The sequence below is a fragment of the Manis javanica genome, chromosome 4 (assembly GCF_040802235.1).
Source record: "Manis javanica isolate MJ-LG chromosome 4, MJ_LKY, whole genome shotgun sequence".
NCBI classification, from domain to species: domain Eukaryota; kingdom Metazoa; phylum Chordata; class Mammalia; order Pholidota; family Manidae; genus Manis; species Manis javanica.
This window is the reverse complement of record NC_133159.1, coordinates 164,189,301-164,217,294: the sequence shown is the minus strand read 5'-3', so window position 1 is coordinate 164,217,294 and position 27,994 is coordinate 164,189,301. Positions and strand designations below refer to the sequence as shown.

At 38.8% G+C, this 27,994-nt stretch overlaps 1 protein-coding gene, 1 long non-coding RNA gene and 1 pseudogene across 2 annotated transcripts; 1 reads left to right on the top strand and 2 right to left on the bottom strand.

Moving 5' to 3' along the window:
• Nucleotides 1-71: 71 nt before the first annotated feature.
• LOC140849295 (uncharacterized) lies at nt 72-12,863 on the bottom strand. The gene is made up of 5 exons (XR_012131037.1): nt 12,690-12,863; nt 12,007-12,113; nt 3,332-3,452; nt 2,113-2,450; nt 72-1,923 (listed from the first exon to the last, which is right to left on the bottom strand). It is a non-coding gene; the product is annotated as an uncharacterized lncRNA (long non-coding RNA).
• Nucleotides 2,462-27,994, top strand: LOC140849280 (squalene monooxygenase-like). The gene is made up of 9 exons (XM_073236281.1): nt 2,462-3,490; nt 6,512-6,764; nt 11,921-12,101; nt 15,224-15,297; nt 16,198-16,311; nt 16,392-16,563; nt 18,358-18,453; nt 24,330-24,471; nt 27,461-27,994. The coding sequence occupies exons 1-5, from the start codon at nt 3,200-3,202 to the stop codon at nt 16,269-16,271; spliced, it is 873 nt and encodes a 290-aa protein (XP_073092382.1). The 5' UTR covers nt 2,462-3,199; the 3' UTR covers nt 16,272-16,311; nt 16,392-16,563; nt 18,358-18,453; nt 24,330-24,471; nt 27,461-27,994.
• LOC140849270 (protein angel homolog 2 pseudogene) lies at nt 19,382-21,832 on the bottom strand (annotated as a pseudogene).

Genomic DNA, 27,994 nt, shown 5'->3' with positions numbered 1-27,994 from the left:
ATTGCTAGCCTGAGTGACAGATTTTTGTTTTTGAAGAAGTGGAGCCATGCAAAGATTAAAACATACTTGAGTGATGGTTATATAGCCTTTAATTAAGCCCAGGCAATATAAGCATTCAGGGTGCGCCCTATGCTAGGCATTACAAATGTTCTTTTTGCCCCAAGTACAGACGTGGATCTTGGACTGTAAACAGATGAAGTGGCTTTCAAAAGATTTTTAAATTACTTAAAAAGGAAACAATCCTATGATAATCTCAAATATGACAATCAAGTAACAATCATCCAGGTGATACTGTGTTTTCATCTGTAAGAGTCAGATGCCTTCTAGAATTTTAGCAATATAGGAACTCAAGGTACCAACAAGCAGTGTATTGAAGATTTGTCTTCAGGAAAATGATTTCCCACACATTAAACTGATTATTTCATGAATGCTTTTGAATTACATATATATTTCAAACAGCTGAATTTGTTGGTAACATTGAGCAATATTGCTAGGGAGGGAAAGTCTTGGTTTTATGATAGAGGAAAGTTAAAGCAGTTATTGATAGTTAAGAGTATTGGGGAACATGAATTTGGAGAGTAGGAGTTTAACTTTTGGTTTCATCACTTACAAGCTGTGATTTGGCCAAGGCATTTAACCTCTTTAAGTTTCATGTTTGGTATTTTTTTAAAATCAAGGTGATTTTGAGAGTCAAATGACACCTGAGAAAATGTTTTGACATGTAAAATATTTTATTAGCAGATAAAACATACAATATTTGGGATGAAAAATGATGGCAGGTGCCATACTATCTTGAACTCAGCAAAGTGTCAGGTTCAGGATTGCAAAGAATTTAGATTTCATGGAGATACTGACCTTTCCCTCAAGAGGCTGACTGACTTTTGACTTGTCCAAGGTCACAAAGCTGGTTAGTGGCTGCCAGAATCCAGTTCTCCTGATTCAAGTCATCTGGTCTTCCTACTACCTATCATTCATCATTCATCAAAACTTTGTTACGGAGGATAAATTAAGTGCAACACGTGTTAGGTGCTGTGGGTGATTCTGATTCATCAGACAGAGGGCCTTCCCTCAAGGATGAGTGGGATGATAAAGCTTAATTTACAGGTGTAGTCAGAGATTGGGATAATAGGTATCAATAAACTATCATGTGACTTGGTGTGGGTCAGTGGAGACCTGATGGAAAAGGTGACAATTCAGCAGTGCTCCAGAGGGCAGAATTTGTACATGAAGTCATAGAGTTTAAAGTAGGCAAGGCAGTCTAGGTCAGCAAAGGCACTGTTATCAGGAGTCAGTAAATCCTGGGGAGGTTTCATCGTTTCATAACAAGGGCTGTCTCTCACCTTTTGACTCACACTCTTTTACTGTTTCCTCCAGAATGCTTGTCTTGGGTACATGCAACTTCCTCGGAGACTTTCCCAGCCTCCCTCCAGGGCGAGTGAAAGACAGCCTCCGGTTTCCATGGTTCCCTGTCTACCCAGTTTCTCCGGGCACTTAAGGCACATCTCTATTTCACGTTCGTCCTCCCACGCCCATTCCCACGTTTCTTATCTTGAGAGAACGGGGCTAAGAGCATCAGGGTGTCTTTAGCCTGAGCACAACGACAAGTGCGTAGTTGCCTGACAATTTGGGGAAGAGGAAGGGAAAACCCGGCACACCATCTCTTCTTCCTTTCTTCTGGCAATTGCTGCCTACTCGTCCTTCCAGATTCAGCTTGAGCGCCCGGTTCTCCACACACCGGTAGCTCTTTCTACCGCCGTCTAGGTTCTACACACACTAGGCACCGGACAAAAAGGTGGTGTCTGATTCATCCCTGTGGCCCCGGGATGGCATTGTAGTAAGCGCTCAGTAAAGTCCACGGAATGAATGGAAACATCTCGACTTTAGGTGGCGCAGGGGCGTCCTCGGCACCAACTCTGCCTCTCCCTGTGTAGGAAGGACCCCAGCAGCGGGAGCTGCAGCCAAAAACCTGAAGGCGGACCCGAGGGCACGAACCCCTCGAACCCCACCTCCGCCGGAGCCAAATCAAGCCCTCCGATCAGCCCACCAGGTGGCAGGGCCCCCCGAGCGCAGTCCCACCCTACACCATCACGCAACATCGCCCTAGCGCCTCACCTGGCGTCCCCGATCTGGCAACGGCGTCCGCGATTGACCAAACGGCGATTTGCGCCTTCTCGGCATATGAGCGGTGGGCGCCCTCACTGGCCGCCGGCGGCGGCGGGCGAGGCCTGCGCGCAGGGCGGGGCGGGCCCTCCTCCTTTAGCCCCGCCCCCTGGTCCCTCGCCTGGGCGGAGCCTTTGGGCCGCGGGGCGCGCGGGGTGGGTGACAAGCCTCCGGAGCTCAGCTGGTTACTCTGGTTACTAGCGCGGCGGCGCCGGAGCTTGGGATGTTGGCGAACAGGCCATCGGGAGTCGCCGCCCTCTAAGGGAAGTTGTCTGGAGATCGCCGTTCACCTGCGGGGGAAACGGAATCGCGGACTGGAAGGTTCGGGGGCTGGTGTATCGGAGGCCGATGTGGGGAGATTTTCAGCAGGGGTTGCCCCTCCCTGCGCCGGAGCCGCAGTGGTGAAGCCGAGGCCATCTTTGGTGGGAGACGGCAGCCCAGAATTTCCACCTGGGCCGCGTAGCCTGGCCGCCCGAAGGGGGGCGAGTCGTACTCCGCGCTTGCCAGCCCGGCCCGGGCATCGCGGTCTCAGGAGGCGAGGCCACCTTTCTCGCAGCGCCAAGATTTCTTTGATTTTTTTTTTTTACCCCTCACCGTCTTCTGAAAGGGCACCTGCTGCTGGTTAGAGAGAAAGGTTTTTCAGCACTAGGAGCCAACATCAAAATTAAAAACAGCACCTGCAATAACCCCCAGGAAAAACCCATCCAGGAAACAAGAGAAAAGGAAATAAATGGATTGGCTGAAAGAGGAGAGCCCGGTCGGGTGCTGTTGGAGTAGGCGATTTTTAAATACTGCTTTCTAAGTCCTGGACAACTTTCCTGTCTTCAGATACTTTTGTAGTAATAACTTTATATGATTTTGTAAATAGCTCTGATTTGAACTGCAATCCTGGTTTTTTTTTACGGTATTTACTGGAGTTTGGCCGGTTTCTTGTGCTCCTTTTGGTAGCATTTCGGGGAAAACCTGTCATCACCCAAACCCTACAAGGAAAAAAAGGATCCCAACACGGACCCAGAGTCACCCAAGTAGCCTTGGAACCATGTGCACTTTTCTTGGCATTGCTACTTTCACCTATTTTTATAAGAAATGCGGAGACTTCGTCTCCTTGGCCAACAAGGAGCTCCTGCTGTGCGTGCTGGTGTTCCTCTCGCTGGGCCTGGTGCTCTCGTACCTTTGTCGCTACGGAAACGGGATCTCCCTCGGGCGCCAGCGGAGCGGGTCCCAGTTTGCCGTCTTCTCGGATATTATGTCAGCCTTGCCCTTCATTGGCTTCTTCTGGGCCAAATCCCCTCCTGGATCAGAAAATAAAGAGCAGCTTGAGTCCAGGCGGGTAGGTTGAATTCAAAGTGGTCAAACAAATGAGTATCTTATTTTAAATTAGGATTGGGGTCACTCTCCTTAAGGGGAAAAGGCAATAATTTAGATACAGTGATACGAATTCTCAGTTTTTCTTTTTAAGTCTTTGACTGTTTGTGGCTGCATCCTTGACACCGTTAGGGATGATTGAAAACATTTGTTTCATTTGGTTGGGCCAACCTAAATGAAATTGATTATGAATATTGATTTGATTTTGAAAGGTGAAAGGAAATGTTAGAATTTCATTTTGAAGGAGGACAGAATCACTTTCTGTGATGTAAAAACAAATGTTTTAGGGTAAAAATTGTGTTTGTACCTGAGAAGAAACCTGCAGGTAAAGTTTGCTGCTTGTAAGAAGTGATTGTTGGGGGAAGTGACAGAACAGTTGGAAGAGCTGGCACAGTAAAAATGCTCAGCACTTTAGTCTTGGACAAAACACCCTCCTCTCCCCACATTAACGGAGCTTTGAGTAAATCAGTGTGGTAATATCCTAAATCAAGTGAATAATTGGAGTAAATCGGTGTAGTAATATACTAAATCAAGTGAGTAATTGGCTACTGTCCAGAGTTCAGTCATGTTCCTAAATCAAAGGCTGTTTTTCACGTGATGTTTAGTATGAGAATCCCTGGGAAGACAGCAGCGAAGGGGACAGTGGTAAAGGATGAGGGAGATCTTTGAGGCCAGAATATATAAGGCCTGTTGGCCATGGATGTTTGGATTTTCCACAAGAGCACTGGGGGGATTTTTAAGCATGGGAGTAACAATATTTGATTTTTAGTTTTTAAAAGCATTCTGGTTACTGTTTGGAGAGTGGATTGTAGGAGTACAAGAATGGAAGCAGGGATATCAGGTCAGAGAGCCCAAATAGTGGGCCAGGTGGGGATAATGATGATCTGGAGTTGGGGTGAGTGGCCTGCAAGTAATTTGCTCTTAGGGTTCTGTGTCTACATTACTTACACAAATGAGCAAGGCTTACAGAACAGAGGACTTGGTCTAGAATTTTTGCTCCATCACTTCTGGCTGTCAGACCTTTGGAAGACCTTAGTTTCTGTAAGAATCAGTTTTTACCTTTTCTGTTAGATGGGGGTGGCATAGCCTGCTGTTAGGGAATTAAATGATTTAATGTTTGGAAAATGCCTGGTTCATAACTGTCTAATAAATAGCAGCTATTAATACTAGTCTAAAGGTAGTACACATCTGTTAGGCACATTTGAGTAGTGCTGAATTCCGTGACACATGATGGGTGTGGGTTGGAGGAATGGAAAAGGAAGGGGAGGGAATCTTTAATTCTCAATTTGAATACTTTGGTATTGTCTGAGATAACTTGGGAATTGGATCACCAGTAGTCAGTAATGGGTTTCACTTTGTGAATGCCTCAGACTTTATGCTCATTTTCTAAACACCAGAGTTGGTAGGCTGTGTATTGAGTACTGAGTTCCCACTAGTGCTTCCCATTCTGACCTTCCAAGTGTGTATGTGTGTGTGTGTGTGTGTGTGTCTGTGTGTGTGTGTGTGTTTAACAGGGAAATTTTAGGAAGAAAAACTATTAAAAAATAGCTAAGAGGAGAAAAGGGCCTTATTTTGCTCTGTGAACAGTAATTTAAGGATAATCAGCTCTGGTCATTAAGAAATAGTGATGGGAAGAGTCAACTCTATTATCTTCTCTTTAAAGGACAAAAAGGTGATTTCTCCAAGAGAAATTATTAAAAATGGAGTGGACAATGCCCCAGTCCATTATAGAGATAAAGGAAGACTGGATGGATATTAAAATCACAGAGAATTAAAATTCTAAAAGGTTTTGGGTTTTATCTTTTAGAAGGTTAAGTCTTTTATTTAAATGGTTTCAGCTTTTTGCCTTGGGACTTATTAAAACCCTTTGAAAATGGCATTTGATCTTATTTTAATCGTTAAGGTCAGAGAACTCAAGAAAGACGGTTTCTTGGAATTCTGTATCTGAAATACATTCCCACTTGTGAATCCATATACCAAGAAAAAAATACTTATTACAATATTGAATTATTCATTGAAAAGAAAAACCCACTCTCGCTGTTACTCTCAATGGGCATAAATCTCTCAAAACAGGCCTTTTTCATGAAAAAGTCATCTTATGATCAAGTAAAGTTTTTACTGTCAGCCCAGCAAGGAATAGGTTTAATATTTATTTATACATTGGAGGACCAGATGTTAGATCAGGCCCTCTTTAGAGTATCAGAAGAAAAGGAAAGGGTAAATTAAATATATTCTTATATGTTAAGGAAATAAAATTGTGATCAGGTTGAATTCCAAAGGATAAATAGTCATTTTACTCCTTTGGAATTTTGTTGTGTTAAATAATTCCCAATTAGTAGATTAGTAGCCAGGATTTGACAGTCTTTTCATTATATAAAAGTGATTTTAGGTTAAGATAGATGTTCAGATGAAAACCTCGAAGGAGAAAATTAAGATGAATAGTGGAAGTACCTAAAAGGTGCTGAATAGTTTGCAACGTGAAGTCGTATCAGAAGTTGTACATGGCTTGCATTTTGTAGATCTTCAGTATGTATTTGAAGAATTGAATAATTAATTGTGGAATTTTCCCTATAATAGTCCTGGAAGCCCCTTAAAAGTATTTTTTATATTTGGCCTGGTGTGGATTTCTAAATACGTCTGTAGAACAGCATTTTCTAAATATATTGAGAAAACAGAATATATTATTATATATAATTATATAGTCTATATGTTATGTATTACATATTATTAGTAATACATTATTATATAAAATATTAAACTTACTCTTATTGGGATAATATTATACATTTTTCTTTAGCCAGTATTTTATATCATTGGTTTTTATATATGACCTGTATTTAAAGATTTCATAGTTCGTTTGATTTGCTGTTGTTTAAGGTAAAGCTTTTGCTCAAGATGCAAAAGTCCAGTGTGTCTATATAGTAGTAGTATGATTTAAGGATAACACATATGGATACGTAATTCACTTTTTCTTTTTTTTAACCAGCGCAAAAAAGGAGCCGGTATTTCAGAAACAGCCTTGATAGGAGCAGCAGCCTCTGCATCAACACCTTCTCAAAATGATCCAGAAGTTATCATTGTGGGATCTGGTGTCCTTGGCTCTGCTTTGGCAGCAGTCCTTTCCAGAGATGGAAGAAAGGTGTCAGTAATTGAGAGAGATTTAAAAGAGCCTGACAGGATAGTTGGAGAATTTCTGCAGCCAGGTGGTTATCCCGTCCTTAAAGACCTTGGACTTGAAGGTAGGTTCATATTGATCTTTAGGAGTTATGACTGCAAACAAGCACTCTGCACTGTACTCTATCCTGCGATGGTAAAAATGTATTCTGTTTTCTTTATAAAAGTTACTGTACTCGTTTACCAACAAATTTCCATGAAAATGAGAGCAAAGGAGAAAAAAAGCATTTAGTAGTATGAGAAGACATGAAGTAGACTTAGTGAGATACAATGAAGTGGCTGAAAAATTGTAATAATCAAAATGAAGGACTGGAAAAATAGAATGAGGGCATAAACTTTAGGGAAAGGTGAAGGGGACTATCATGTGTAGACTGCATATTATTATGTGCCTGTTGTAGAATCTTTTAAGCATCATTCATCCATTAAGCCAATGCTTTTTAAGCCCTTAACTATTTATTTAGGGTATACTTATTCACTGTCCACTTTGTGAGGTGCTGTACTGAATACCAGATTTATACTGGGGAACAAAACAGATCAACTATACTCTTGAGGATCAGAGTACAAGATATGTCTAGGCTATGAACTGAGAAAGAGCTTGCTTGGCATATGTGGTAGGTGGAATGCTGGAGTAATTATGAGCATTGATGCTGAAACTAGATTGCCTGTTTTGAATACCAGCTCAGGTGCTTAAAAAGCTGTATGACCTTGGCTAAGTTTTGAAACTCTTGTGTATTGGTTCCCTCATCTGTAAAATGGCCATACTAAGAGTCCTTGCCTCATAGGTTGTTAATGAGAATTAAATGAATTCCTATATGCAAAGCATTCAGAACAGTGCCTGGTATGTAGTAGGCACTGTGTAAATATTTGCTATTTTATTCAAGGAACCAACAAGGACACCAGTGTAGGTAGAAAGTACTGAGTGATGGGTTACAGAGAGTGGCTTGAGATTAAGGTTGGAGAGGTAAGCAGATACCGCTTTGTACAGTTTTGTAGGTAGAGTAGGAGGTGATGTGATCTGGATTATGCCTCTATAAAGTGGCTTAAACTTTTGACAGCTACTTACAGTAACAAACACATTGACCATCCTCAGTACATACGTGTAATATTTAAATTGGAATGAAATTTGTCTTATTTTACTTTATAAATACTTGTCATTTTACCCAAGTATACAATTCACAGGTTGAAACTCATTTCACAATTTATCACTGATCATACCCTGCAGTTTGTAGAATGCTATTTTGAAAGAATACATGGATATGATGTGGTGAGTAGACTAAGATTGCGGCAGTGGGAGTAGCAAGAATCAAAGCAAGGAGTCTAGTGGGGACTCATTGCTAAGTTCAAACAATAGATAATGGTGGTTTGGACTAGCAAGGTAGCAGAGGATATAAAGAGAAGTGGACTGATTCACAATAAAATTAAGAGGCAGAAATGGCAAGAGTCACTGAAGAATTGGTGTGAGATAGAAGGAAGAGGGAGGTATTAGAAATGATTCCTAGGTTCTGGTTTGAACAACCAGTAGGTAATGGTACCATTTGCTGACAGGAAGATGACCTGTTGAGGAACAGGTGTTGGAGGAAATTTGGAGGACATTGAGATCAAGTGAACATGTTAAATATATGAATCTGGAGTGCAGAGGAGAGGTTTGAGCTGGAGTTAGAAATTTCAGAGATGTCAGCATACTTGTAGCACTTAAAAGCCACAGCAATGATTAAAACCATTTAAGGAGATCATGTAGGGAGAAAAGAGAAAACAGAATAAACCAATCCAGGCTGACTTTTGAAGAAGACAGTGTACAAGCGACTTTGAAGTAGCTGGCAGAATGGCAGAAGAAAGCCACAGGGTTTGGTGTCACTTAATCCAAGAGAGGAGAATGTTTCTAGTAGGAGGAGTGGGTATGTATCAATAAAGGAAAGGACAGATGTGTCCTGGTTTGCTATTCAAAGTCAGGTAAGATGAGTATAGAAAAACAGCCATTGGATTTGGCAACTTGGAATTTGCTTGTGACATTGAGATGTGGTGGAGTTGTGGAGACAAAATCAGACTGATGTGAGTGGGAGATTAAAAAATTGGAGAATAGAAAACTACTCTCGAGGAGTTTTTCACTAATAAAAAACAGAAATAGGGCAGTAGTGAGATGTGGATGTGAAGGCAAAGGAGGTGCATCTTGATACCACAGGATGTTTGGTGACGTTGAAAGTAGTGAGGCAGAACGCGATAATGCAAGAGAGGGAGGTGACTAAAGAACTGACATTCATTCATTCATTCAACAAATATCTATTAGGCATTGATCATATTATAGATACTGTTCTTGATGCTGAGGCTACAGTGGTGAACAAAACAGAAAATGATCCCAGCCATCAGAAAGTACACATTCTAGTGGGTAGTTTGGAGGCTGGTGATAAAAGGTAAAAATAAAATTAAGAATATATGTTAATGGTTATAAGGATTTTGGAAAAAAGGGAGATAGGGAGCTATGTGATTTTAAATAATGTGGTTGGGGAAGGGAAAGCCTCTTTGAGAGATGATATTTGAGTAAAGAATGGAAGGAGGTAAGAGAGTTGCCCTTGATATATGGGGCAAGAAAAAATATCAAGGGAAAAGCCTGGGGGAGGAGCAAGCCCGGCCTCTTAAAAGAGTGAGGAGAGAGAGTGGTGTTGACTGGAGTGAGAATAGTTAGAGAAAAGGTCAGGTCGATTATCGGGGCTGGATTCTAAAAGGTCTTTGTAACGTACTGTATGGATTTGGCTTTGACTCCACATGGAAGCCTTTGGAGAATTTTAAGAAGAATTATTCAATGTCACATTTTAGAAGGATGATTAACAATATTCCAAGTATTCTTGTTATTGTGTAGAAAAAAGAATAGATCATAAAGTGGCAAGGTCAGAAGCAAGGAGACTTGTTAGGAGGTTATTGCAGAATCAATGAGAGTTGCTAGACTGGAACAGGGTCATAGCAGTAGAGGTGTGGGAAGTGAGTACATTCTGGAAATGTATTTTAAAGGAAGAGTCAGCAGGACTTACTGATGTCAATGTTTGGTATGAGAGAGAGGTGTCCTAGAATTTAAATGAGACTAGAAGACATTACCATTCCAGGAATGAACCCTGGGGAACTCTACTATCTGGAGATCAGTGAGGTGAGCAGGAACTAGAAAAGGGGACCGAGAAGGAGCAGTCGGTGAGGAGGAAAAGCAAAAGACTACTGGGTAAGGACCCATGTGGAGAGAGTGCCTTATGAAGAAGGGAGATTCCATCTCTGTCCTTATGGGTTTCCAAACCACCAGTTTACAAGAGATTTCCTGAGGCCAGGGTGACACACTGCTGAGAAGGATCGTTACCTTTCTAGTTGACCATGAGGCAACCAGAAATGCTCTCCAACTATATTCTTTAGAGATCTGGCCTCAGGAGACAACTCCAAGGTTATGGCACAAGCCTCAATGGATTGTTATATGTAGTTCATCAAGTGTCAGAGAACCTATGAAGTATTTTAGCTAGTCCACATACCATAAATCCTTTAGTATCAAGTCCTTTTAATCTTCCTTATGCTATTAATTTCCCCTCAGGTGTGAGATATGGAATATAGAAACACTTTGAATAGTTACTTTTTGGAGCATGGACTTTTTATATAATATGGACCTTATCCCTCATGGAGTGTGGGTTTTTATTAAGTGAACTGATTGTCCTTTGGCTTAAGATTAATATCTAGAACTCTTAAAATGAATATTATAATTTAAATGCTTTATCTTTATGTATCGAAGTCTCAGTAATTAATGGGGGACCTCCTCCTCACCTCATTTTCTATAGGATCATCTTGACTTTACTTGGTCTTTTTGCTTTTCTGTATATAATTTATAATTAGGTTCTCAATTTCCATGAAACTAAAAAACTCTGTCAAGATTATGACTCAAAAAATACTGAATCTATAGCTCAATTTTGAAAAATTGATTTGAAGTTCTTATTCATGAATGTGGTATACCCTGCATTCAGTTAGGTCTTTAATGTATTTATAGTTTCATAAATCCTCCATATCTTTTCTTATATTTATTCCTTGACTCTGGTTTATATTTGGGCTTTCATAAATGATACATATTTTAATATGCACTATATACTCAGTTTGAGCACAAAGTTATGTTTGGATTTCTTATGGGTCATGTCCTGGGTAGATGGCTTAATTCCATGTCATGTCTCAGGTCATTGAATTGAGTTTTGTGATCTTTATTTTATTGACAAGAAATTTATATATGGTGTGAAATTCCAATGTCCCTTGCATATGAGACCCTTACTTGCTTTCCAGGAGTGCCCTTTACAACTCTAGCTTTCTTGGCTTGTAGTTCTGATACCCTTATGCTGTTGCCTTTAAAACTTGCTTACTGGTTTGACTTTGAAGTTGCTCTTCATGTTTTGCATATATGGTTTTTTGTTTTTGCTTTTTCGCTTGCTTTTTAATGGAAAGCAGTTCTGTACTTTTTAATGTGGAAGAGTGTTTTCCATGTTACTTTATCTGATATATTAACCAGTAAGTAGTCAAATATCACAATTATGGAGCCCTATGATTAATGGCTAGTGATAACTGTAGTTAATGTCACTGGCTTCTAAATTATTAATATCTATTATTCTTGAAGCATGAATTTCATTGAAGTTTAAGGTTCTGTCTTTCTGCCTGTTTAAGTGTCCAAAGTCTGTCGTATTTGATTCCATCAATAAAGTTGAGATAGAGACATGTCCCAGAAATCTTAAATTAGACCTTATTTATGTACTTAAGATAGTTTACCCAAGGCAAAATTTTATTATGCTGCTATCCTTTTTACATTTTCTGGTGTGTTCTAAATTGGTCAGTTTTAGCATATAAAGTACATCTGTAATACAGTTACGGGTTGAGAAAAACAAGCTATCTTAGTAGTTGGACAAAACATTATAGAAATACTAGATGGGCTTCAAGCATATAGTATTTTTTTTACAAACTTTACTAACATCTGAGTAAAGACTGGCAATTTACTGAGATCCAAATGGAAGATATTGCTAATTGGCAACTTTTTAGGATATTTGTGTACTTTTCCAGAAGCATTAAGATTTCAAAATACATTAATGTCCAGTCTTCCAAACGGTCTCATAGCTTGATGAAGACAGAGACTCATTTTCAATGCCTCCTTGTCCTTTTGGTGCCTAGTAGAATTCTGGGCACGTTAATGAAATCGGTATTTTTGAACTGAATAGTTTTGCAGATGACGTACAAGGTACTGATCCCCAGGATGTACATGGCTACATAATTCATGATCATGAAAGCAAGTCAGAGGTTCAAATTCCTTACCCTCTATCGGAAAACAATCAAGTGCAGAGCGGAAGAGCTTTCCATCGTGGAGGATTGATCATGAGTCTTCGGAAAGCAGCCATGGCAGAGCCCAAGTAAGACTCCAGCTTCAAAGATGTAATGTTAAAGAACACATTTAACCTTGGCCTTTGTTAACACACTATTATAAATTTTTGTGAGTGTTTGGGTATAGGCTGGAATATAGATATTATGTTAACCATAAGTTAGAAGAATGTTAGATCTTCAGTGCCTTTGTTAAGAATATCATAAAGAAGACTATAAAAATTATCCATGATCCTTCTCACTAGAAGTAACTAGTATGAATATTTGGTGGATAAAGTCCGGTTGTATTTTCCAATCTGGGTATGAATCTGTGTGGGTATGTAAAACTGTCTGCATGTATTTTATTTTTTAATGAATTGAGATAAAAATCTGTTTAAAAAATTCTTGATGCCCGCCCCTCGCCGCCACCGCCCCGTTCTCCAGGCCCCGCCGCCCGCGCCCCGTTCTCCAGGCCCCGCCCCCCCCCCCCCCCCGGCCGCCGCGCCTCGGGGAGGGGGCGGGGAGGCGACGCGGGTCGGGGGGTGGCCGGAGGGCCGCGCAACGCGGGGCGTCGTGGCGGGGTCCCCCTTCCCGGAGAGCGAGCGGGAGCGCGGCCCGAGGAGCGTCCGCCTGCGCCTCACCTCGCGGCTCCGCATGAGGGGCGCTCGGACATCTGGCTTCCTGTGCGACGCCACCTGACGCGCGCCCGCCAGGCCCTGGCTGCAGCGCGACGCGCGGCGTGGGCAGCGCCGGCCGGACCCGCTCACGCCGCCCAAGCTCGCCGGGCCCACGGAGACCCCGGGGAGGGGGAGGGGAGGGGGAGGGGAGGGGGAGGGGGAGGGGCCCGGAGGGGGCCCGCCCCGCCCCGCCCCGCCCCGCCGCTGCAGCCCGCGCCGCCGCCGCCCGTCCACCACGCAGTTCCTGGGCTCCTCCCTGGCGTGTTCCCTGCTCGCCGCTGCGCTGCTGCCGGGTCCGCGCGAGCCGCCCGCCGCCTTCGAACCGGGACCCGGCCTCCCGGACGCGGGCGAGGCCAAGATTAAAGAGGACTGCTGCTCTTTAAACGTAGGAATAAATATGTGAGAATGAAACATGAAGAAAGAATTGGAACGTGATAAAAATACTGAAGAAAGCAAGCAGAAGGTTATGTTCAACTAGGAGAGAATTTAAAAAAGTGCACATTTACGTCTAATGTGGAAAACTGTTGTAAGAGGATGTTGTCATCTTTCCAAGCCTACTGAATTGACAAAAGACTCAGAGGAACTTTCCATTTAAATAGCCGGCAGTGGGGAGAACAGATAGCCTCACAGTTCCTGGCAGATGCACCCCAGAACACACTGCACAGGGAATGCTGTTGAGAGAGTGGCCCAGAGATCTGAGTCATAGGCAATACCTGTCCAGCGATGAAGAACTCAGAAATCAGGGTCTATAGGAGGTAGACCTAGGAATTTATATTTTTATCAAAAGGAAGTAGATATATATTTTATAACAAAAACTTCTAAAACACTGGAAAAGTAACATTTTTTAAAGCTAGCATAGACTATGGTCACTAACAATGAAAATATTAATCATTACTATTATAAGGTTATATATATTGCTACTATCTTATGTACACACCCACATGCATACTGTTGTGATAAGTTTATGCTTGTTAAGTACTCCTCTCCTCATCAACAACATTATTATGTATTACCAAATACTGGGTTAGAGATGCTGACATCTCTCCCGCTGAATACCGTATTTGATCCTAAGGCCTTGAAGAAACAGGCCTTATCTTACTGAACTCTGTACCTGCAGGCCCATTACATTTGGACGCTAAGTAGTAAAGGGAATGGAAGTTACTTTTCATTTAGAAAATGATCTTGCTTTTTTATAAGGAAATGTTAGCCATGGAGGGCTTTAGGCTTTCTAAGAAAATAGGATTCTTTCTCTTTAAAATGTGTACATGCTGCCCTCGATTCTCTGGATGCTCTGAGCACTCTGTATTTTAGCTCAAAAGCTCACTCATCACAGATTCCATTCACCATAAATTAGGTATGTTTATAAACTAGAGGCTGGCATTATGCAATTTAGTCCACTAAAATACTTATAGAACCAGTGACTTTATGACCAGAGATAATGAATTCATAGGAATGAATATCCAGGGTTAATCACTGTCAAACATTTTCAACATAAAGTGATTTTTCTTTCTTATGATGGAATTTTTTCTACATTCAGATTTTATTAGTGCCCTAACCCTGAACAGTTTTGAGTAGGTAATGACTTTGAGAATGGAAAACTAAACTTGTAAAATAGAGTAACAAAGGTTTCTTGAAACTGGCTATTTTTTTCTTTCTGGATGTCAACATTTTTGAAAATCAAAATTTTGCTAAGTGACTTAAGTACACGTAGACATTTGGAATCATCAGAACCAGTATTAGTTGCACATTTGCATTGCTGTGGCATAATGAAGAATTTATAAAGGTGACATTTACTTAGGTTGCAGAGTAAATATTTTAAAATCACTGAATAACATATTATTAAATGCGCATACATATTTGTTCAAATTAATGAAAGAATAGAAAGAGAAATACAAAATAACATTCCATTACTGTTGGAAAGATCTTACAAGGATTCTCAACCCAGGAGCACTATATTATTTTTAATATATATTTATTTTTATATATTATTAATATACTATATCATTGTAACATTGCTTTACATATTTATATATATATAATATAGAATTCATAATGACTATGTAATTCTGCATGCTCAATCTGTTCTAGTCTATTGTCATCCATAGTCTTTCAATCACTTACCCTTATTTCATGATTCTATTGTGTAACTTTTCATTGGATATCATTTTTTTGCTAATTAAGCAGGGCATATCAAATACCTACCTACAGACACACTATTACAGATTTTGTCTCAGAAAAAAAAAGTATTCTTTTAATCATTACATTTGTAACATGTCTTCAATTTTAGGAAATTAGAAAATACTACACATAATTCTAAAATTCATTAATGATGTTTTTGCTTTTTGTCATTCTAGACCTTTTTCTGTGGACATGTGTTCACAAAGCATGTGTGTCCAGTTTACAAGAGCAAACTGGAGATAAGAATTAAGGAGTTTATGATTCCTCATTTAAATTATTCAAATGTGCTCTTATAGAATTGATTTCTATTTACCTTTTAGTACAAAGTTTATCGAGGGCATTGTGCTGCAGTTATTAGAAGAAGATGATGCTGTGGTGGGAGTTCAGTACAAAGGTAAAGAAACTGGAGACGTCAGGGTGCGATATATCAAATGATAGCTCTTCCTAAGAGGTTCTTTTCCTTCTTATTCTTCTACTCCTTTAAAAAAGTAGGCTCAGCAATTTCTCATTTCTCAGATGGATTGAGTTCCCTCCAAGCCCTCTGCAATAAGATGGATTTTAGATCGCAACACATTGCTATACAAATAACTTCATAAGCAAACCCCACTATATTAACAGTATTAAAACCGGACATGAGAAATATACCCTAGCAGAGAAGCAGAGGGGAACTGGAAGGTGGAAAAGGAAGGATTCACTATAAAAGAAAGTATTAGGATAAAATACGCAATTATTTAAAGGAGAAAGGTACAAGTAAGAGATTCTCTGGGGAAATACTAGAATTAAATAGTTTCCAGTACAGTTTACCCTTGAACAAAATGGGCTTTAACTGCCCAATATGTTTTTGTATCATTTGTATTGTATATTTAATTTTGTACATAGTCCATATATACAAAATTCTCTTAGCCCTAGCCACTGATTGAAAGCACTGTATGAGGCTTGAAAATTCTAGAATAAAAATATCTGGCTTGTACTTGAAATTTGTAATGATATTCAGTTTTTCAAGGTCTATGCTTGCTTAGTAGTTGTTTATTAAAGTGTAGCTTAATCCCAGATGGTTTGAATGGTAGAGCTTTGAAGGATGGTGATCCTTAGGGATTCAGATGACGCACCTCTGAAGATTGGTCATGCATTAACTTAAGCCCATAAAATAGTTTCTTCAAAGCATTATCTTCAAATAGCCTCTATAATGTTGTCTGATTATATATTTAAATTTCTTCATGCACATTTTGAAGGAACAGTCCTTTTCCTCTGTATTTCTAACCACTTAGCTGAATATGCTTTATGTTTGCTGTAGGAACTGCACGCTCCATTGACTGTTGTTGCAGATGGACTTTTTTCCAAGTTCAGGAAAAGCCTGACCTCCAATAAAGTTTCTGTTTTATCTCATTTTGTTGGCTTTCTTATGAAGGTACTGTACGAATGTAATTATAGAAAAATAAAGGCAACTTGAAATTTGAAAATTGTTAAAATATTTTATTTCTTCCCTAGAATGCACCACAATTTAAGGCACATCATGCTGAACTTATTTTAGCTAACCCAAGCCCAGTTCTCATCTACCAGATTTCATCTAATGAAACTCGAGTACTTGTTGACATTCGAGGAGAAATGCCAAGGAATTTAAGAGAATACATGGTCGAAAAAATTTACCCACAATTACCTGGTAAGAAAAGATTTCATTTCCCATTGTAATCTACAGCCTGAAAGCAAATTTCACAAAAGGTTCTCCATCTCCAGTTTTCACTAAAGCTGTGTCTAAATTGGGCCAGAGGTAAGGATGGCGCATGAAAAAATGCATCTAGTCAGTCAGGTACTCTGAGCTGAACCATTTAGCACATAAAATTGCAAAGTTAAAAAAAAGTTTCAATCTATTCATATTAACAAAGCATAGTTTTTAGAATACTAATATTGGCATATATGGTACTTTTTAAGGTAGTCTGAAGAGCAACCTAAAGTCTTATGTTTAATTATTTTTGTGCTTAGCTTTTGTAGAAACGCTAGCTACCACTTATTGAATGTGTACTATTTAAGAAAACACAATTTCATTTAATCTACCAACCACCCTCCGAGGTAGGCATTATCATTACCCCCATTTTACACATAAGGGAACTAAGATTTGGAGAGATTACTTGGCTTCTCCAAGAACAAACTATTAGGAAGTGGCACAGCCAAGTTTGAAACCAGGTCTGCCTGGCTAATACATCCTTGCCCTCAGAACATGAAAGCTATAAGGAGTCTTTAAGATGATTTTTAGTTTTGAGTTGAATACAGAAAGGCTTCATGAGATTGCAGACACAAAAATTATATTCTGATTTTTTTTTTGAGAATGGGAAGATGCAGGTAAGAAAAGAATGTAAAAAATTATTAAGAATATTGGAAAAATTGAAGGGAAGTCCTGCTTGCTAATTATATGATTATAGTAATATAGTAATAGGAAACAATCCTTGGTATAAGTGAATTTTTTTTAAATGTTCTTTTTTCAAGTTTTTTTTAACTAAGCAAAAGCACTCTTTTATAACAGAGTATTAACAGAAATGAAGGTATAGATGGATCAATTTAGATTTTTAATAATGACATTTTCAACATTTCAATACATTTTCACTCAGTTAAGACATTTTTGAAGATTTCAGATGGAAAAATGAGTTAGGCATATTTAGGAAAAGGATAGTCAGTATCATGATATTCTTAGCATTTTTTTTCTTTTACTATAGATTGTTTTTTCCAATTCAGAGGTTAGTTGGAGCAGACTGCCCTAAGATCATGGAAGGAAAAACCATTTACAGGTTTATGTTAATATTAGATTATTGAAATTCTACTCCTTAAGGAATAGAATAATTTCAGTACTAGGCATTCTGTTCCTGTATTCCCAGATTACAATGAGAACTATATGAAAAGAAAGTTCATTTTCTATACAAGTAGAAGCACAAAACTTTAAAACTGGGAAGTATCTCAGAGATGAGCTAATCCAATCCATTCATTTTATAGATGAAGAAATTGAAGCTCAGGTAGAGCTCTCTACATCTTATCCTTTTTCTACTGTACATACTCTCCTGCTGTTTCTGAATTGGTGGTATATTTAATCTGAATATGGTGGTGACCATAAATTGTTAAATATGACACCTATCAGTTAACATTCGGAGGAGGGGCAGGTGGTTTTTCTCCTTGTCCCATTTCATCTAAATTTGCTTCACTCTTTCTCTAGTTTTTTGTTCATTCAACTGGATATATATTGATTTACATTAATTTTCTCTTAGATTCCTTTTTTTTCAGCATGAATAACTAGGTACATAGTGAACAATTTATTATTGAAATAATTAGTTTTTGATTTGTCACCAAGGATATATGTGACAACCATAACAGACATATAGCAGGTATTTGTTTATACTTGATAAGAAAATGTGATAATTTGATATTGAAATGTTAAGCCATTTATATGGTGGGGTGGGATTTCTTGCAGATCACCTGAAAGAACCATTCCTAGAAGCCACTCAGGATTCTCATTTGAGAGCTATGCCAGCAAGCTTCCTTCCTTCTTCACCAGTAAACAAACGAGGTATTCTTTTATTGGACTGATTTTATAAAGGATATTCCAAATACTCAATTTCAGTATTCCAAATGCCATATGTGATTATACTGCTGGGAATAACTTGTGGGACAGAGAATTGGTTACTGTGGATTAATATGTTACTAATAATCAAGATTAATTTTATATCTTTATTATTTAATATTGAGTGTATACAAGTCACTGTGCTAGCTATTGAGGCTACAACAGTTACATATAGTCTAGAGAACGCAGTTTTCTAGTGAAGGTAATTTCAGAACACCGTTGATAAATGCTGTAATGATAGAAGCCTGCTCTCAGAACCACTGATTCACCGTGAAGGGAGCTGCAAGGCAGGGAGGGGAGCCTGTGACCTGGGAAGGGTGGTGAGGGAAGATACTGCTCAGGGAGTGAAGCTGGAGTTGGGGCCTGAGGGACGAGTGGGAGTTCATGAGTTGCACAGTGAGATGAGGGACTTCTGAGTACGTGGGATAGTATCCACAAAGGCCAGGAGGACTGAGGAATGGTGGCACTTTCAGTGAACTCAGGTTGCCCATGGCTGGGGCAAAGGATAGGTGTCAGAGTAGAAGAAAGGTAAGATACTTACTGAAAGTTTAGTTTAATACTATAGACGATGGAAAGTCATTGAAAAGGTTTTTCTAGAAGCCATTTAAAAGTTTTATACCTCAGTAAAATTACTTTAGTGAGATATAATTCACAAATTATATAGTTTACCCATTTAAAGTGTACAGTTCATTAGTTTCCAGTATATTCACAGGTATTTACAACCATTACCACAGTCAATTTTAGAACATTTTTATCACCCCAAGAAGAAGTCCTGTACCCATGAGCAGCCTTCCTCATTTCCTTCTAACCCCCAGCCCTAGTCAACCACTAATCTGCTTTTTATCTCTATAGATTTGCCTATTCTGGACATTTTCTATAAATGAAATCATAATATATGGTCCTTTGTAAGTGGCTTTTTTGAGGTTCATCCATGTTGTAACATGTGTTAGTCCTTCATTTGCTTTCTTTTTTTTTTAAAGAAGTTGCATTATATTTAAAAATCACTGTCAGTTTACTGGGATTTAATAAAAAATACAACTCTTTTACAATAAAGAGCATTTAGATCTCACACTTGTCCTGAAAATATTTTTTCATTATTAAAAAGAAAATTATGTAAACGTTTTTCTTCTGGTATTTGTTTCAAACATTTAACAATGTTTTCTTACAGCACAAAAATAAGCAACATGCAAACTCTTAAGAACTTAAGGTTCTTTGAAAGAGAATACAGTATGTAATCACAGAAGAGTCAGAGCTCAAGTCTGAACTTAGCCAACAAAGGCAGATGACCTGAAGAGTTATTTTCATTAGGAAGTCCATTAACAGTCCATAAGTCCTGTTCTGTAAGAGGTGACAGTCTAGCTAGAAGTTTCAAACTACCAACCAAAGCAACTTCAGCTCCTGGCTGCCCAGCAACATCTTCCTTTCAGCAGAATAGAAAATATAATCCACAGTTATGGCACTTCGGAAATGACAGGAAGTCACTTCTGGAATTCCAGTATCAGGAAAATAATGGGAATAAACAGACGACAAGCTGAAATGGTGCTGTAAATTTGAAGATAATTTTTCAGTTGTCACCAAGACCTCTGCTTTGTCCAGCTGGGTTTGCATCAAATCACTGTCTGTCTTTTCTACTTTTGGTAACTGCTGTACCTCATACACACAGTTCTGTGAGATACCTAGGTTTGGGGGCCAAATTGGAATAGATAAAATTCTTTGTCCCCGTGAAGACTGTTCCTGGCCAGATACCTTTCCTATGGCAAGTCCTTCATAGTTCAATTTTCCTTCCTTTATGAAACTAGAGTGGAGAACCAGGAACAGAATTACAGTCACCACACAACAGTAGGGCAGAAGCCACCATCTTTCTGATGGGCAACACTGGAAATCTCTGCCAGCAGCACTGCCAACTGCGTCAGCTTAATATCACCTCGCCTTGGGTTATACAAGAGATGTGTGTTAGCTACACACATCACAGGAGACGCAGCACCAGGAACTTTGGGCTGCAAGAGCAACACTAATCCAACATTGTCTCTGTCCAACAGAGGAACATTAGGGCGGTAGAATTCCACTGGGTTCACTGATAAAAGAGTGAAAATTTGGAATGTTTGAAGCAAATGGCACAGCCATCAGGTTTCCTTCCCGTCCACATCTTGTATTCAGAGTGATAACCAAATGATTCCAAACTTGGCCTGATTTCTGTTCCATAATGATCTTCTTGAACTTCTTGCAAACAAAGTATATCTGCATCAAAGTGTTTAATTTCTTTCAAACTATTGGGAAACCTGAAACTCCAGTGTAATACTGGCCGCTGGCAGTGTCTATAGAGATGTGAATTGTCTTCCAGTAAATCCTGTGAAAGTATGTTATAGGACATCACGGAAAAGTCAAACTTGTTGTCACTGTCTTCTCATTTGGGGTCAACATTTTTGTCTCCTAGGATCGTCATTTTTTCTTTATTATGGTTACATATGTATTCCCAATGCCATTCTATTGCGCCTTGGTGTTTTCTTCGTTTTGACGAAGGTTCATCTCCCTCAGAGTGCATGCCGTTAGAGAGATGAATCAAAGATGTCTGGCTCAGGTTGTCAGGTCTCCAGTTCCAGTATGGAAACTGAGTTCTAGACTCAAACAGACAAGGTGGTCTCCAATTTAGTGAAAAGTGCCTACTGCTGAAGTACGGGTAAGGAGCACGAGAATAATGTCCAGGCCACCTTACACAACTAGAAATATGTCTGTTCCAGCAACACCTTTGCAGATTCTCCCACGGTGCAGTCCAGTCTCTGCCCAGACTCTTCTGGTGATGGGATAACATGGGGTATAAACAACAAACCCCGGGCGCGTGTGCAGCGCGCGGGCCCCTCGCGTCAGGCTCCCCGGGATCCACTGCGGACGGGCGGTCTCCGCGCGGACTCAGCTCCCGGAGGATGCGCGGGCCCGGGGAGGAGGCCGGGCCGGGAGGCGCAGGCTGGCTTGGAGGTCGGGTTGGCGAAGTGGCCCGGGGCTCCGAGGCCAAGCCTGGTCGAGCAGGCACGAGCCCTGCCGGCGGCCGATACGCACCCGCCAAGGCCCGGACCTCCTGCCTCCCCGGACCCAGCCCGCCCCGCCCCGGCGGAGCCCGGGCCGCCGCTCCAGCCCCCCCGGCCTTTCATTTGCTTTTATAAGCAAATAATATTCCATGTGTGGATATACTTTGTTTTGATTATCCATTCATCAGATAAACATTTGGGTTGTTTCCAATTATAGTTATGAACAATGCTGCTGTGAATATCTGTGTACAAGTTTTTGTGGACATATATTTTCATTTTTCATGGTGTATATTTAGGAGTAGAATTTTGGGGTTATATGTTGACTCTGTTTACCTCTTTGAGGAACTGCTAAACTGTTTTCCAAAGTGGCTGCCCATTTTGCATTCCTGTTAGTAATATATGAGGGTTCTGATTTCTTTACATCTTTCACAACACATGTTATCTGTCTTTTTGCTCATAACCATCTTAGTAAGTATGAAGTGATATCTCTTTGTGGTTTTGATTTGCATTTATCTGATGGGTAATGATTTTGAACATCTTTTCATGTGTTTATTGGCCACTTGTGTAAATGTCCTTTCAGACTTTGCACATTTTTTTAACTGGACAAATTTGGAAGTTTTTATCGTTGAGTTCTAAGAGTTCCTTATATATTCAAGAAATAAGTCCCTTATTAGATATATGATGTATAAAACTTTTCTCTCATTCCATGGACTGTCTTTTCACTTCTTGATGTTTTTAACTTTCATGAGGTCTAGTTTTGATTTGTTTTTCTTGCCACTCATGCTTTTGATGCTATTATCTATAAAGGCTTTGCCTAACCCAAGGTCATAAAGATTGATTCCTATGAAGACTTCCATAGTTTTAGCTATTACATTTAGGTGTTTGATCCATTTTGGATTAAGTTTTGTGTATGGTGTGAAGAAGGGGTCCAGGGTTGTCCCAGCACCACTGGTTGAAAAGACTGTTCTTTCCCCTTTGGAGTTCCTTGGCGCTCTTGTCAAAATTCAGTTGACTATAAATGTAAGTTTCTTTCAACAACATTCCATAGTTTTCAGAGTGTTTTACATTTCTTTTGTTAAATTTACTCCCAAGTATTTCACTCCTTTTGATACTACTGTAAATGAACTTGTTTTCTTAATTTCAAGATGCTTCATTGCTAGTGTATAGACATAAAATTGATTTTCACATATGTATCTTGTATCTCAAAATCTTGCAGAACTCATTTGTTCTAACAGTTCATTGAAAAGTTTAAAACATGATAGTGTCATGGTAAGATTTTTATTTTAGAGATAATTACTCTGATATGTTGTGGAGGGTCATTTGGTTGAAAGTTCATTCAGACTAAAGCTAATAGTAAGACTATTTAATTACTCTCTATCAGTGATAATGAAAGGCCTAAACTAGGATGTGGCAATAAAAATGGAAGGTAGGGAATGGATTTGGGAAATATCTAGGACGTAGAATGCATGAAACTCCATGATTAACTGGATAATATAGTAAGGGAGAGTGAAGCCTCTTAGTGGATTCCAGGTTTCAAGCTTAGATAATTTGGCCAGCTATTTGCTGCCACTGGAAAGAAAGGAAAAAGAATGTAAGTTTAGGGAAGTGTGGGGAGAAGTGGTGAGTTCACTTTTGGACATACTGGGCATGAAGTGAGCCGGTAGGCATTTGGAGGTGTCATGTGGAGGGAGCACCATTAAAAACCTGAGTGGGGAGCTTCAAAGAGAGGTCTGAATGGGAGCTGTCAATATGCTGTAGTTACTGAACTTAAACAGATTGTAATTTGCTGCATAAAAACAAGCATAATGAACTCTCAGTCATGTCAATAAACCATATGCAAAGGGGAATGAAGCCAATGCCAAAACAATATTAACAACCTGCTGTGGGAACATATCCCAGTTGGAGGGATGAGGACTGTTCCATGGAGAAGGAGGAATAAAAGCTAGTTATAATTTATGGTTTTTTAGTGAAGGTATTCAAGTAATATGTAAAAAATTGAATTAAATTTAGAAGCTACTTTTTTGTAAATTAATACATATTAACATATTCCGTAGTTATGTAGTATATTGTGACATTACAGAACAAAATTATCCATAATTTTACCACCTCAGCACTGTTATTATTGTTGTCTTAATTTCTCTCACAGACAAAATTATTAAGTGCTTTTTAAAATCTAAGTCCTAGGTCTAACCAGTCTGACAACAGACTGGGAATCTCAGTGTCAGGCAGCTCAGTCAGGAGGTGCACCTTGAGTCAAACTGGGAGCTTCCTTCTTCTGCTTTGACTCAAGGGTAAGATTTCGGATAAGATTCAGTCCAGGTTTACATTCTCCTAAATTAACTTCTGATGGGTTTGGAATAGCTGCCTATTGTTTTTTTTTTCAGTTTGAAGTATAACCTTTGAAGTGAAATGTTAGAGATCTTTTGATTTGCTTTTTTCTTTCGAAGACTTGCTTTTTATGCCTGGCTGCCTATAGGTACTTTTTTTGTCACGAAAGGCCTTATAAACAAACATTTTGACTTTGACTTCCCCTTTGATTCATGTGTGAGTTTCATAAGGGTGGGAAACATGCTCTTGTTCTCACTGTATTCCCACTGTCTGGCGCATGGTAGGTACACAGGAACTATTAACTGAGCCAACCCTTGGAAATTTTGCCTCAGCAAACTTATCATTTGTTCCTTTGTGTTTTCACACTCTAATTGTCTAGCTCTCATTCGTAACATTTGTAAATTAGTAGAGCAGCTTCTGCCTTAAGGGATGCACTCAGATGGTGCCATGACCCAGACATTCTCTTTACAGGGGTTCTTCTTTTGGGAGATGCCTACAACATGAGGCACCCTCTTACAGGGGTGAGATGACTGTTGTCTTTAAAGACATTAAGCTGTGGAGAAACACGCTAACTGGTATTCCTGACCTTTATAATGATGCTGCTGTTTTCCAGGTAAGATACTAAATTTACTCTTTGGCAAAAATGTCTCAAAACAGATTTCTTTCTGGACCTTCAGAGGAATGGGACTTTGCTGGAGGAAAGTACCTAGGAGTCTGATCCTTAGTAATGCTTCTTAGGCAGTCTGTTGAGGCTTACAGACCCTGACTTGCTACTGGTGAATCTCACAGATCTTCTCAATTTCTGTATTTGGGTGTTATATAACATTGGCTTGCATGGCTCGCTTTGCCCATAGTGATTGTGAATTTAGTTTCAGAGTCATAACTCATTGCTCTGGAAATGTGTGTGTGTGTGTGTGTGTAAATGCTGAACATAAGGCATAGGGTAAATAACAGTTTAAGGTAAACAGCAGTTTGTTCTTTTTTTCCCCTGTTACCATATAATAAGTGATCTTTTTCTTTTTTGGCCAAAAAATCATTCTATTGGACAAGAAAAATGTCTCATTCTTTTGTTGTGAATATCCTTGCTCAGGCTCTTTATGAATTATTTTCTGCTCCAGATGGTAAGTGTAGATATTTTTTAATGAACATTACTGAATTGCAAATTTTTAGCACAGGGAGGGAACTTAATTTTCAAAAGTTAGTGATTAGGTCAAATAGAAATGTTTCCTGAGTTTGCAGACTCACAAGTTCATAGTCCTTTAACTCCATCCTTGAGTAAGATTTTTAGCTTCTAATCATCATATATCCACTACTTTGTGTGGAAGGCTATTGTCTTCTCTTGGACAACCTTAATAACAATACCTCAATAATTCACTGTTATTAATTCCTCTGGTCCCAATCGGACCATACATATCCCCAAATGCATAAGGTTGTGATGGATCGATCTTTCTGGCCATGAATTGAAATATAATGCCATTGTTAATATTTCTTTCTGATACTAGTTTCAATTTCTTCTCAAAGTAGTATTTTATAAAATGAATGTGAAGCTTACATTTTATAAAATAACCATGCCCAAGAAGCAAAATGCATCCACCTTTTAGTCATTTGAATATTCTCATGCTTTTGTTTTTGTTAACATATTGTAGTGAGTTGATAATCGATCTGTGTATTAAGGAGAACATGACCTAGCAGAAGCAGTGTTAGAGATGGAGAAAAAGACAACTACAGCAGCATACAAATTAGTTAATGGTAGGCTAATGAAGCTAGACCTTTAGGTTTCCAAGAAAACATGTAACTCAAATCCCATTACTTCATATATCGACAACAAAGCTATTTCTGTGACCCAGATGAGGCCCTAGTGATCCACCCTTTGGTGATCTGATTACAAAGGATGATACTGTACAAATGCCTTCGGTAGCCTCCATAACCATCATTCTTGCTAAAAAAACAACTCATTGATTGTGATTTGCCAGTTACTCCTTCCTTGCTACTTGGAATGGAAGTTAAAACGGTTGGTTGGGGAAGTAAAAAGAATACTAAGTTTTGAGTCTTTCTAAGCTCTTCTTCCTAAGCTTTTGTAAGCTCTTGAGTGTCTTACATTATGAATTTGAATCTGCCAACAAAACAACATAAAGAAAATAATGAGAGTTAGAGGAGGGAAGAGCTTTATTGGAATAAAAGTTTGCCTAGCGCATCCTCTTTCTTTCTGTTGTAAATACAAATGTAGGCATACCTGAAAAGAACATTAATGCTTAACTATTAAAAAGGTTACTGATCGATCATGCTATGTTGTGAGGGTTTAATGAATTACTTTGAAAAGCCTAAAATACTATACCAATAAAAGGCATTATTATTATTTCAGAGATACAAGCTGGGCATTTGAGTGATTGGGAATTTGGTTTCTAGAATTGTATTTTTAAACAAAAAGTTTATAAAATATTTTGTATCATTTAATGAATTTACAATATAATCAAGGAAATAGCTTTTAAACAACTTCCAGGACCTGCATGTTTGGTATAGTAATTATTTATTAATAAAAATGTATATATATTCATAGTAAAGCTACTGTCCATAATGTTGATTATGGAATTTAAAAGAATTTTTCGGTCATTAAAATTCCAGGACTAGATTTTTTAAAAATTATCTATGAAGTTTGATATATGTTACAGCTTCATTTTTTCTGACATATCATTAGCACCCTAACACAAATGTGTGAACAGTTTGACTGGGAGTAATTAAAAAAATTTTATTTTAGATTCCCTGCATCAACTAAGAAAAGCTTGTTTTTTTTAATTTCAAACTTGGTAGAGAATGTGTTACTGGTCCCATTGGGCTGCTTTCTGTGTAAGTTGCTTTGGTGACAAGGGAAAAATTGCAAATTTTCTTAGGACTGTTCAGTTTATGAATTACTGCAAATCTTTCATATACATTCTACCATTTTTATTATCCACTAGCTCAGAGAAATGAAAAAAAGGCAGTATTTCATCTTTTGTTTTACTTCTGAGAAACAGTTTTGATTAGAAGTTGGTGGTAGGTGAAGCTAAAACCCTTCATTAAAATAGAAGCTTGTTTTGGGCCTGTGGGTTTAAATAAATGTTCTGATATATGGAACCCATGGATAAGAGAAATTTGTATTTAAATTTTAATTTGGTTGAAGTTTAGGGACTCAAGAAACTTGCTAATAGTTCTGACAAACAGATGTATGTAGAGTGATAATTATCGGCAAAGTCTAAAATTGAAATTCTGTGTTTCCTCATTCATCTATAATCTGAATGTCAGTACTGTGCCAGGCCATCTAGTACTGCGGACTGGATGTCAAGAGTAGTGAAAGAAAACAGCTCAAAACATAGAATTTATATAAACTATACTTAGAGGAGTTACTAGCTTCTCTGACGGAGGTATATTCTAAGTAGTGTCTTGTAAAAAACATTTTTTGTCTGTCCCTGCCATCAAATTCAGCAGGAAGACACAAGCTTGTAAAGTTCTCTAAAATGCAGACTGTGTATTTAGCTTTGTAGATGATACATAACTGGGATGTCTTTTTATGAGTAAACTTTAATTTCTGGGTCTTACTAATACATATATATTTTCTTCTATTACAGATTGTCTCCTAACCCTCTAGTTGTAATTGGACACTTCTTTGCCGTTGCAGTCCATGCCACATATTTTTGCTTTAAATCAGAACCTTGGATTACAAAACCCAGAGCCATTTTCAGTAGTGGTATTATATTGTACAAAGCATGTTCTGTAATATTTCCTCTAATTTACTCAGAAATGAAGTACTTGGTTTATTAAAGGGGAACAGTTTGTGGATGAGTATTTGGAACTCACCAAGTCCTGAGAGACTTTTGGAAAGGGTATATATAGCATAGTACTATACCACTTCTAAAGTGGAAACTCTTGGACTAAGATTGGAATTAATTTGTTTTTGAAGTTATTTGTATATAAACATGTAAATATATACTTTTATTTGCAAATTAAAATGAAGGGCAAAGGAAAATAACTGTTTAAAGGAAATGACTGTTACCATAAATTAGTGCTAACACCAAGGACCTGCAGTTTATCTTTTGAAATTCAGTAGTTGGGATGAGTCACTGTGGGTGGGTCACTTCAATAAAATGAAGAATGGACTCTCA